General features: G+C 36.2%; 1 protein-coding gene across 5 annotated transcripts in view; it reads right to left on the reverse strand.

Annotated features, from left to right (window-relative positions):
* The window catches only part of LOC133521255 (RNA-binding protein Musashi homolog Rbp6), a 669,256-nt gene that overhangs the window by 442,232 nt on the left and 213,808 nt on the right, over nucleotides 1-13,216 (reverse strand). For all 5 annotated transcript variants that reach the window (XM_061856115.1, XM_061856113.1, XM_061856114.1 and 2 more), the window contains exon 3: nucleotides 7,236-7,317. In XM_061856115.1, the coding sequence (XP_061712099.1) occupies nucleotides 7,236-7,317 (82 nt within the window). The remainder of the gene's footprint in view (nucleotides 1-7,235; nucleotides 7,318-13,216) is intronic.

Below are 13,216 nucleotides of genomic sequence, written 5' to 3' on the forward strand. Positions count from 1 at the left end.
GAGGCATATTCTGATTGTAATAAAAAATTATGAATTTGATTTGGATTTGTTACGGATATGTCAGTGATCAATGTCAGTGAAGAAATGTCACATGTGACACCGACAGATGAAATTCATAAGAAATCAAGACCAAATAAAACCTGTTAATGCGAGCGAAAAAAAGTAAGCTGAATAAAAAGTAAGCTACGCAGACGTTAGCGAATTGGGCCGTGCATTAGTTTGACACCGTTAAGGCAGTCGTGGTAAAGCTACGCTACGCGCTACGCAATGCTACGGCGTAGCAGAACTGTATGCAAAATTACAATACAATAACGGCCCGGTACGAAGAATGAGATACGATAACAATAAGTTCTGGTTTAAATAAGTTTTCATTTAGATATCGTTTGTATGTCGTATAATTGACAGGAGCAGCTGGATTCGGACAAACAATATCACTTTGACGTTAGAAAAATCGTAAATAGATCTTATTGGGATCAAAGCAAAATAGAAATGAACGTAAATTTTGACAGATCGTTTAGTTATCGATCTTTTAAAGTTCTTTCAAAGATCTTAAACGTGTCTTAATCATTTTTTGAATCGGGCCATAATTTTCACATACACTTTCACACGTTTTTATACAAAGTTTTAGATCTGTTCGTTCTCTTCTTCCTCACGTTGTCCCGGCATTTTGCCACGGCTCATGGGAGCCTGGGGTCCTCTTGACAACTAATCCCAAGATTTGGCGTAGGCACTAGTTTTTACGAAAGCGACTGCCATCTGACCTTCCAACCCAGAGGGTAAACTACGCCCTGTTGGGATTAGTCCGGTTTCCTCACGATGTTTTCCTTCACCGAAAAGCGACTGGTAAATATAAAATGATATTTCGTATATAAGTATAATTATGTAAGTAGTATGTATGTATCAAAAGGTTTTTTTCTCTACTGCTATTTAGTTTTAATTTAGTTATTTTGCACCTAAAGGTTGTCTGGAAGAGATCGCTCTGTAGCGATAAGGCCGCCTGGTGTTTACCTCTATCTTCATGTATTATATGTGTTTCCATGTACATTTTCATTTTTTTCGGAGGTTGCGCAATAAAGAGGATTTGTATTGTATTATATTGTAAGTTCCGAAAAACTCATTGGTACGAGCCGGGGTTTGAACCCGCGACTTCTGGATTGCAAGTCGCACGCTCTTACCGCTAGGCCACCAGCGCTTCTTACGATCTGTGTGTGTTGTGTTAGATCTGTTCGTTCATAAAATCTAATAAATTTTTATCCCAAACTCATAGGTAACAAATTATCCGTCCGTGGCAAGGTGGCCTAGGAGTTTATGGCGTTAGCCGCAATACCTAAAGACGCCGGTTCGAATCCGGCCTTCGCCACTTTGCCGGGCTTATCACTTTTTCTTTAGTATACGACATATAATAAGTAAATATTAATACATATTATAGGACATTATTACACAAGTTGACTAAGTCCCACAGTAAGCTCAATAAGGCTTATGTTGAGGGTACTTAGACAACGATATATATAATATATAAATATTTATAAATACTTAAATACATAGAAAACACCCATGACTCAGGAACAAATACCCACGCTCATCATACGAATAAATGCCCTTACCAGGATTTGAACCCGGGACCATCGGCGTCGTAGTCAGGGTCACTACCCACCCACTAGGCCAGACCGGTCGTCAAATACTATAATATATTTCACATCACATCACATATATTTCAGTTTATACCTAAATCATCCGTTGTTAAATTATTCCATAGCTTTAAAGGGACCCACTGATTACCAGTTCGCCGGACGATATCGGCCTGTCATTTATTCGCGATTGTCAGCTTTTGCGAATAACTGATAGGCCGATATTGTCCGGCGAACTGGTAATCAGTGGTCCCCTTTAGACTCCTTACGATACGATACGATATGATATGAAGGCGATAATTACGACTAAAAAGTAGATCTTTGAACTATAGACCTCGTGATAGGTAAGCAGGTTTTTTTTTTTTAAACTTACCTCGTTAAGTCATTAGGTATCACAGCGAACTCACAATGGGCTTAAGTGCCATATACCTTACTGCCGCTTGAGTCCTTTATTTCCGCCATTTTGAACTTATTCGAAAAAACGAAACGACAGAAAAATTATATCTAACTACCAAACCTGCTGACAACATTTCATGAGAATCGGTTGAGAAATGCGAACAGCAGAGGAGATCTGTATATATGAAAGCATTTTTTTTTCAAGCTGTAACGGAGACCTTCGCTGGCGCTCGGCATATTAAGTTTTATAAAACCTATAAATATTTTTAAATCAATTCTATTTTTTTAAATCAATAGTACCTATACGGGCATATATTGTATACTAGTAGTAATTGTTTTTATATGAACAAATATAAAGTTCATTTTTTATATTATAAGTATTTGATGTATCAACTTGCAATCAACAACATGAGCATATTTGATCTCCTCGTCTGGTGATTGAACTTATAAGTACTTAATAAAGTAAATCCACTTTGAACCACAATATAAACGTTTACAAGCGGCGTATATTCGTTGATCTAATTGCTCGTAAATAGATTAAGGCGTCTATCAATTAGCAAAATTAATTTTGGACGCAACTATTCCCTCAACTTGGTGCCAAAGTGCTGTATAATCGAAGTGTTCTATGGACGTTTATGGCGTTTTGGTTGAACTGGCCGAGGCCGCACGCTCCGTACCCCATCACCCCATCAGTATCGCAATACGGGTGTGCGATCGGTCAGAATAATGCTTCGTCGATACTAGTACCGTTATTATATCGGATAATTATCTGTATGGAAATTTGATAATTATCGGGTTTTTTAAATACAGCGTGTATTTTTCATATGACCACATATTCTAAAGGTAGTTAGCAGGTATAAGCCCTAATAAATTAACTTACATGTTTTATAGAAAATGTTCGACTTGCATTTCCTTATAAAATAATTAAATGCGCATGTATTACTACATTGTTTTTATTCAAAACGTCACATTTACTGATACGACGATATCACAAATGTCACAAGTGATGACTAGTCAGACCAAGATAAGTTGGCAGCGATTTTGATAGCCCAGACCGTGCAAGTGTCAAGTAAAGGTCATAATTTGATAGAAGTTTGACGTTTAAATAACCCGTGCACCCTCTGGGCTATCAAAATCGCTGCCAACTTATCTTGGTTTGACTCTATGTACTTAAACAATACATTGCCACTCCAAAAAAAAGTAAACAATAATTGCACTCCGTTAGTTAAGGGTAAATTGATTTTTCAATTATCGCTTGTATTAAATCTACACACCGTATTAAAGGAGGAAAATATCAATTATAATAACAATTTTTACAAGACTACTGCAAGGGTTTACCAGTCTACGGAAGTAAATATGCTGTATATAAGGATATGCTTATGTCGTGTATAGCATACCATCTCAGCATCAAAAGATTACGCCTTTAAAATTCAGACAGTCTATGCGAACGTAAAATTTCTAAGAAAATAAATACTAAGCACTTTGCTTTTAGCTTGGTCAAAATAACCATTGGGATCCCAAGTTATAAAGCTACTTGTTCTCATTTTACATACCGGTAAAACTCGTTATTTGCCAAACGCATGTTAGTCGCATCCATATTCCACAACTTCACACTTTTGAATGAGTGAATCTTTATAAAATCAAATAATGTACAGGTTTTTAAAGGAGTTGCAGGCGTTTATTAGCAACGGTGACTGTTTACCATCAGGTGGGCCGTATGCTTGTTTGCCACCAACGTGGTATTATATTTATAAAAAGGCTCCCAAGTATAAATATACGAAGATAGAAAATAACAGCCACACGTTACATAAAGTACCTCACCAAAACACACATGCAAAGCCAAACCTGCTTTTGTCCATATTGTAATAGTTTAAAATGTCACCTTATACAAAGAACAGAAGAAGATGGTGGGACAGTAAAGAGTGATGAATATGTGTTTAAGGTTGCTCTCGTCATCAAAGCGAGGACTCGTCTCAAGATTACCGCGACTTAAGTGTAGAGCGCGCGGCGGCGCGGGCGCCGGGCCGCAACCGGCACACGGGGGGAGGTGGTTATTCCCAATCCCTCTCATTTAAACACCGCTCCATTCATCTGTAGGTATTTGCCCAAGCGATTTCGACGAAGGATCTCCCTTTTATAGCGCTACTTACAGCCTCATAGTGATTCGCGGTTTTATTTCGGACGCCTCTTGTAATGGGGCGTACATTTTTCATGCGGCACGAAAAGCGAACGAAGTAATCTTTGCATTTATGCCGTGATCCTTTATTGATTTTAGATTTTTAGTGGAAAGCGAAACGAATGAAACGGGCGTGAATGGAGACGCGCCCGCTCAAAGCCGCTGTAAGCCGCGCTATGATATAAATTCCCATTCAGTCGGGCGTATATCAGAAAACCCTAAAGTTGCCCGCATGTTTGCACGCGGCTAACTAGTTCGCCGATTCACGATTCCCGGCTAATTCAGAAATTTTGTCTCCAAACGAATTACGAAAATTTTGCCATTGCTAAATCATAATCATCTGTTCGGCCTCCCCAACAGGAAATAGGCGTCTTAACTACAGAAACTTGGACCATAAAATTATAATAAAGGGTTTTGTTTTTACGACCACAATAATTTGCCAAAAGTTGCTTTTCATCGTTTTATAATATCCGCCACGGTAAAAATAATAAATGCATTGTTATACCTCCCTACGTACGACACATTCCTTCTATACTTAATGAACATGCTCATTTCCTCTTAAACCTTAAAAAAAAAAAACAAAGAAACCGACCTATCATTAAAATAAATAAAAGGAAATAAAGCACCAACCGCAAATTATTTCACTTACCCACCTACTTCTTTTATAAAAATGCGAACGACGCATTAAATTTTGGGGAGAAAGGAAACTCCCTTGTAAGCAATATCGAGCAGGCAAATTTTTCAGATATTGCCTTCAGGTAGCGCACATTTATTATGTACCCGAATATATTACTCTTGATTCATTGACTTTCGATATTGATTTACTTTGCTTGCATAAGCTGTAGTTGGGGAAACTCCGTGGCGAGCAAACTAAACGGCCTTTGATCTGAAGAATTAAGGGACGGCTCGCGCGTGCGTGCCCTCAGACAAACACAATACGAATCCGTACACAAACCTTTCCGACTTGCTAAATCTGTGAGGTGTGACCGGACAATGCCATAACCGTTTTCATAACACTTCAAGCTAACGTTTATTATATAACACCCCACCATTAGCATTTTTTCGAAGCAAACATTCAATGGTAATTTGCAAGATACACAACCCACATTAATATCTTTGTTTATGGCCGCAAGTTTGAAAGTGTTATCACTTTGGGGCGCAGGACGACGGTACATCTCGGCCTTTTCCGATGTCCACTTGATTTACGGTAACGATAAGGTGTCGACCTGAAAACTTTCGTGCTTCCCTTGGACGCGGAACACTGTCGCAAAAGATTTAAAACCGAAAAAATAGCACCTCAGATATTACCTCTTTCCCCATTTTCATGATTCAACTTTATGGTATCTAAGTTGAAGATTTAAGATAGGTGTATGAGTTGAAAAGAATTTTCAAATTTAAAAGTTTCTTATAACTTTTGTTTTTGGCGCGAGCAATTTTTTATGACGAACTGACAGGTCGTAAAGTTACTATCAGAATGCGAATAGTGGCTAGATTGCTTTATGTCAATTTATACTTCGAAAATCACCATCCAAATAGCTACCTTATTCCGTTTATCAAAGAAAAAAGTTGTTAAGCCAAAGATAATATTTAACTTGAAACCTCGATTATATTAATCTAAAGTGATTCCTTAGATAAAGTATCAAAATGGTAGTATAACTCAATGTACTAAGCACAAGTTCCGACAAATTAAGTAGGTATAAATAAGGTGAAGCGTTTAATTAACAGGGATTTAACGTTTATCCCGAATATAGCAATAAGCATAAACAAAAGACGTTTATGTTACATTTGGCTGAGAGGCAGAGCCCCGTAATAGCTGGCAGGCTGCATTCAGATTCAGCTGAGCCGCTTCAATATCGGTTCTCTGGATATTATTTCAGGGAGGGGCGAGGGGTAATATTGAGTTGTGAAACCGACGATTTACCTAACAGGAGACGCTGTTTACCGACGAACTTTACCTCGACACTTTGACAACTTATTTCTTGTCTAGAGAGTTGCTAAGCCACTTGGTTTGTTTATACAGTGGCTTGATTGTTGTGCGGTGCGATAGTGTTTGTAATAGCTGAACGAGATTGGTTTTATTGCGGAATTCTAGAGATTTGCTGGTTTTATGTATCATGTAAATAAAATTTAGACAAATTCGTTAAAATATATACACGTAAATGAATGAAGTACCAGTTCGATAGCCATTATCAATTACATTCAAAATATTCCTATTTAAGTTAGTTTAGTGCGATTACTTATACACTTTTCACATATTTTCAAATAAAATGAAAAATAGTCTAAAAGTGTTAAGTATAAACGAGGATCGATAAGATATGCAGCAAAATATTCAAGCTATACCCAAGGTAATATGGGTTTTGTAGGAATTTAGTTTAGCAACTGTAAAGTGGATACTGAAATCCTCACTCATTGTACTCGTCCAAATGCGTAATTTAGTTGAAATAATTCGAGTTCTATTGTTAAGTTCCTAAATTTGAAGTCTAACATTTAACTACTTACAATTCAAAGGTAACCGCAAATTTTGGAACGAGCATGCCTCTACATAGAACAAAACTTATTTGCAAACCGATAACTTTTGGCGGGAGAGCCGGCCAGTTCACGCCGCTGCGCCAACTGAGTGACCGCCGCCATTCCAAAGTTGGCTGTGACAAAAATGAACTGCCCTGTGTTGTTCTACGAGTAGAAGCAATACTCATAGATACGAGGACGTACCTACACCATATTAATTTTGATTGACGCTAACTTGACTTTTTTTCCGTAGGGTATAATAATTAAAAAATATTAGTACTTCGATTAACTAGTACTAAGATAAAAACTAGTGATAAATATACTTATTGCATCAAAATCATCTTACCAAAAGGTTACTATTTTGCATAAACAAATGAAATACTTGTAAATCTTCCTATCCTTATCCTGCTGGTGCCCAAGTTAAATCTTTATTTTCCGTTTCTCGTGAAAATATCTGCTCAGCGATTACAGTAAAATACCAAAATCCTAGTTGAGTATCCTTACAAATTGAATGTGTAAAGACGTACCTCGACCGCCTCGTTGTTGGATCTTTCATAACCATAACTTCTGTGATTTCGCCGAATTTGCTAAAGTAATCTCGAAGGCTTTCTGGAAAGAAAAGAAAAAAAAAATGGTTAAACAATGTTTCAGTAAACTTTTAATAGGAATCGGAAAGTTCAATAGTTAGATGAGAATGGTGATGCAAGCTATATTTATAGACTTATTAAGTAGCAAAACAATATATTTATAGTTATAGACATGAAAAATATCCATTATTTTATGAAACAGAGTATCGACATCGAGTCCGATGGCCTTAGCTTGGCGTCCACGTAAAAAAAATCACTTAGTCAAATTGAATATGATTTTAATCCTAGCAAATACCGCGTGCGAGGGTAAGGAAAATGCTAGTTTGAAAAAATAAAGTACATGAATGTATGTTGAATTTTATTATCAGAGGGTTAGTGTATTTTCCGAATACGAAAAGTTACGAAAAGTATTGGTACAGCGACAAAGAACGTTCATGGTACATTCACTCAACACTTCCACACAATAGAAGGGTCTCGTTTTGTAACGTCGAAGCCTTTTCGATTCGCAGTCCATAAAAGTAAGACGATAAGAGCCGTTCCCTTCAAATGACTGAAGGAGTCGTCAGGCAGAATGTTCGAGAGCGCACGCTCCGCAGAACCGTTCCGGTTGTTTATCGTGTCACGAGAGATTTGCTTCGACAGGGAGCTCGAGTATTTAGTATCGAGTTTCTCTATTTATGTTGGCTTGTTAAAACGTCTCGAATGTTTGCCTTAAATACATGCAAGGAGCATCCGCGAGATTTGTTTGCGGCCGCGCCGCCCTAAGTCTCACTAATGGATAGGGTTCCCTATAAAATGAATATTCTGATTTTCCACGTTATTGTTTTAGACCTGTTTTACATAATTTCCGATCAGTGACTAACGCGGTATTTTGTCGAAAAAGTATTCAATTAATTTAATGAAAGTAAAAATATTACACATACACATGTGCGGTGGTTCTTTCTTCTTAACGCGGTAGGTATAAAAATAAATGTACGTTAAAACCGAATAATAAATAATTTTCTTAACCAATTTATTGTATTATAATTAAAAACGTAAAGGTTGAATTGCTTGAATGCATAATGAATGTTTTTTTTTATTTTATGATAATAAGTTATAAAAGTAGGTAAGTATGTTTTTTGTGCATTGCCTAGCCAAAACTAAATTAAACTGAAATGATTTTTGGAAAGTTAGTTTTGTTTACGACTAAAACCTTTTGTAATTAAGTAAAGCAGTTTTATCAAGGGGGGACGTGTATAACTTATAAACGTGTATAATACAGTAGAAACTATTAAACTTAAAAAACTAATTTCTGAAAGCGAAAATATGGGTGAGAGAATTGGAGTGCGAGACCAAGTCGGAGGCAGAAGTTACCTCGTAATAAATTATTTTGAATTTATTGTCTGTAAGTACTTAGTCATTGAAATATTTTATAATGTTAGCTGTGAAAAAAGTTATATATAGATAGTTTTATGAGTAAGCTAAGCGACAACCCTGCCTGCAGTGCGTTGCAATTTATCGCGTGGTTAACTATAACTTTAACCATTTCCTAAAGTAAACATCCATACCTATAGTCGTATGTTTTCTATGTATTTACTTCTGTTTAACATCAAAATGACTGTGAGCGCTGCATTTGCTTAGCATATATACACACGATCACATTTAGCGTGTGAAACCATTTCAGTATAATTAAATGCGTGGTTTTATTGGTATGGAGAAGGTTTGAAGGTATTCAAACACCATTCTTTTTCAGCTGCATCGTGTAAAACTTCCCGATTAATACCTAGTAGGTAATTAAGTACAAACAGGCCAATCACGAGAGGCTTATTGCGGGATACATTCCAATTTAAAGTTGCCTTCAATCCGGCTGCCGAGGCGCTTGCAAAACCAAATGTTCGGCCATGCTTTTAAAGTCGATTTTCGACTTGTTTAGAAGTAAACTTTTCTAATCTGACCAGGCGGCCGCGGCTTTAGGGTCCGCACTTCGGAACAGTAATGAAAAGTAACGATTGCATGTTGACTGTACCATTAATCACCTAGGACATACTGCTACGGCGCATTTTACACTTTTTATTCTTCTTTGTTGTGAGCAAAGTGAACGTGGGTAATGGAACGTGCATTGGTTTAATTCAATTATTACATTATTATGCAAATTGGGACATTGGAAATTCGTCAAAGTTTTTAATCACATTTAAATTCAGAACAAATTGCATTCACTGCAGAAGTTCTGTAAATATTAAGTGAATAATTCAAATTTTCAGGTTGAAAAATAACTTATTTTCTGACAAACAGTCGCTTTGATTGCAGAAACAACTAGGGAAGAAGTTTATGATCTCAAAGCAATAATTTAATGCAAGATTTATGACGCATAAATATTTTGTCTTAATAAAAAAAATATGTAGTCACTTTAAATGCCTAGTGGCATTATTCATACGTTTATCAAATCTAACAAACCGTCGATAATCGTTTGGCTCTATCCGACATTTTGACTCATTTGACATTTGACAACAGAGGCTTTAAGGAGGTTGCTAAGTTTAATGAATGGGGGTAAGATCCTAAAATTCCTAATGAAGTACTAGTAAGTAACTAAATTAAGGCTATGTGGCAAATTCGCACTACAAATATATATTTCATTTTTGTATGATATTTAACTATATTTAAATTTAAATAAAAATTTAAATATAAGTAAATGATATTTAAATAGTATTTTTTCAGCTTCGAATATGACTGTTAAGCCAAGATTTATAAATTGGTATTAATTAAAGTATGCGAAGCTAAAATAACACAACATAAAATAAAGAAATACTATCAAATACATTATAATAAGATTACAGCTATAGCTAGTAATTTGATAAGATCACAATCGTACCGTGTTCGTTTCGTTTATACAAATCAGCCTTACAAAGTGTATGTATATTTTATTTAGATGATGCCTACTAGGCAATAGTGGGGAGCCAGTGCGAAGGACAGCGGGGTAGATTCGGCACAGTTGTTCAACCACCATAAAATTAGCATTTGGCTGGCGAGTAGCGTTTCCATCCGAACACAAGTTGTAGCGGTACCTGAATTATTCGACCGCACTTCTCGAGAGATTGGAGATTTGGTACGTCTAAGAACTACACGGACATTGGGGGCTATCGCGGGGTTTTTGTTTGCATTTTGTCCCTTTTTCCTTATTCTAGTTCATTCTCAGATAGTGCCAATGGAAACTGCTTCGCGGAATTACATTTCACTATAAACAAATCAATGTAAGCCAAAGTAACATTTGTAAACAAAATGTAATTAAGTAGGTAAATATTCTTTATTGCATCAACAATTATACATTTTACATGCATGTAAAACTACAAATACATTTTAAAGGATAATATAACCAAGTAACAACAGGCGGTCTTATCGCTAAAAAGCGATCTCTTCCAGATAACTTTTAGGTAGCAGGAAATTTAGAACTCGTACAAAAGTCAACAGGTAGTGCAAGGAGCTAAATATGGAGACTATTAAACACAAACACACATAATACTTAAATAAAAATAAATGTTTTATTAAATTCAATTTAGGTACTTAACACTAACACAATGTAACATATTTCACACTTTAATTAAGTATTAAAAATCTTGCAAACAAATATTGTATTTTATATGTATATAAACGCGAATCATGGCCGCCATGAACGCTGTTCACATTGTTAGTGCTTGAGAAAGGAGACCTAGGCTCTCCGAAACATATCGCGCGATTGACTAAAAACATGTAATTGGAATCCGTAGAATTAGTTTAATATACTTATATAAAATACATGTAAAAACCTGCTTTAAGTGAAAACGCGTTTTCCCAAACTAGTTTTTCGAAACACCTTGGTGAAAACTATACCCCTAGTGTATCTATTGCGAAACGTGACGTACGCGTTTGCGTTAAGTGTCATTTTTGAGTTTCCAAAACGTCCCGCTTGGCGCGCTGTTTCTAAATCCCATACAAAATGAGACTTAACGCAAACGCGTATGTCACGTCACGCTATCGAATAAATTTACACTAGAGGTTCTGGTCTTCATTTATTATTCAAAATAATTTCAGTTCAATCTTGTTTTCACGGTATTCCGCCAGAGCCAAAAAACTGGCGCAATGACAAGCGTGTTAGGTTAACCGTGCCCAAACAGAACGGACTGAAGAACAGAACCAGAAATATATCATCGACTGTATATTTTATAAGTAACAAAGAAAAAAAAAATCTGATAAGTATGTGTATCGTTTGTCAAAACTAGTTTTCACTGAAATAATTATTTGAACAATAAGTCAAAACTAGTTTTTACCAAGACTATTTCAAAATTATTTTTCGTAAACTGAAAAATAGTTTTGACTAAAAAAAATGTAAACCTAGTTTTCACCGAGGCTTTGCGGTTAAATCAGTTTTAACTGGTAAAGTGAAATTTTATGCTAACATGACTATAATATTCGTAAATGCTTACGATTCATTAATCCTGACTAATAAACTTTTTACATACTTGTAATAAAATATGGCGATTAAACTAATTTATCCTAGCAAGTACAGACTACCAAGTATTCCATTTATTAAGTTTACTGCGTTTAACTTTACCCCTTAAAACAACATTTGTTCGTCGGCTTACCTCCAAGTAAGCTTTAAGGGTGCATTTAACATTTACTTGCATACATAACAGCTATGAACAGTGAGCTGTGGAATTGCATGGAGAAATTATGAATGAATTCATTGATAAAGTCGCCATGCACTTTTACGGCTGATGGTACTTGTTAGATATTTTAATAATATGATTTACAGGTCATTCATCTAATTGCCTAGATTGCAATATGGTTGAGGATGTCGTACTTGTACTAACGGAATGTGTCCGAAGCGCTGCCCAGCGGCGTTACGTAGGATGATGTAACAGTGCCTTGGCCTCACCATCGTCTTATGATGCCAAGGAACTGCTTAATATTTATTTTTCCTCATTGTTAATTATTACGTAGATACATACATGCAATATTTTGAATTACGGGGGTGGCTTAGCGTATAGCTAAATCTCCCAGGTTAAATAAATGAAAAAAATATCTCTTTCAGCTTAGACAAAAACGCTTTCGTATGTTCGGATGTTCTCCTCTGCAGATCTCATATTTCAACCGATTCTCGTGAAATTTTATTCACAGGTTCCGTAGATAGATATAATTTTTATGACGTTTCGTTTTTTGGAAAATGTTCATAATGGTGGAGATTGACATAAAGACAAGAGGATTTATTATGGCACTTACGACCATTGTGAGTTCACAGTGATAATGGCTCAAAGGAATTTTTTTTTTAAGTTTATAGAAGCTTATCGCGAAGTCTACACCTTACAGAGCCACTAGTTTTCGATTTTGTTATTTTCTACGCAAAATTGAAAGCTATAAACACTTACAAGAGTATGGAATCATAAAAGTAGGCAAGTTTCGAACAGGGCCTTCTTAGGAGCAGCCCGCGTAACCATGCCAATTGTTAACGCTCCGTAGCGAACAAAACGCAACTGTCACTGTCGCACTAATATGAAATCAAAACAAGGAGCGTTAACGATTGGCATGTTGGCTACGCGTACAGGTACGTTATTGCGTGAAAAAGAAGAAAAACATAAGTGACACATCGAAAACCAACAACAGATTATCCTCAGTAAACTAGTCTACAATCTATAATTAATCAAAATCTGTACAAAACTTTTTTTATTCTTACTTGCGGTAATGAATCCGCAGCATCATTAAATGCTACTCTTGCAACACACGGAAGCCGCGTATCGCATATTGGTAATGACGTAGCGCGGCGTATCTACTATAATATTTTATATCTTTTGTCGGTGCGCCACGCAGCAGTTGCTCAACCACCATTAAATTGGAAGTCACCATATTACTGGAACTAGCGCGCCGCTGATATACGTCTATATCGCAGGAGCACTTTAATTATTACCTCCGAG

This window comes from Cydia pomonella, chromosome 9 (assembly GCF_033807575.1).
Source record: "Cydia pomonella isolate Wapato2018A chromosome 9, ilCydPomo1, whole genome shotgun sequence".
Classification (NCBI taxonomy): Eukaryota; Metazoa; Arthropoda; class Insecta; order Lepidoptera; family Tortricidae; genus Cydia; species Cydia pomonella.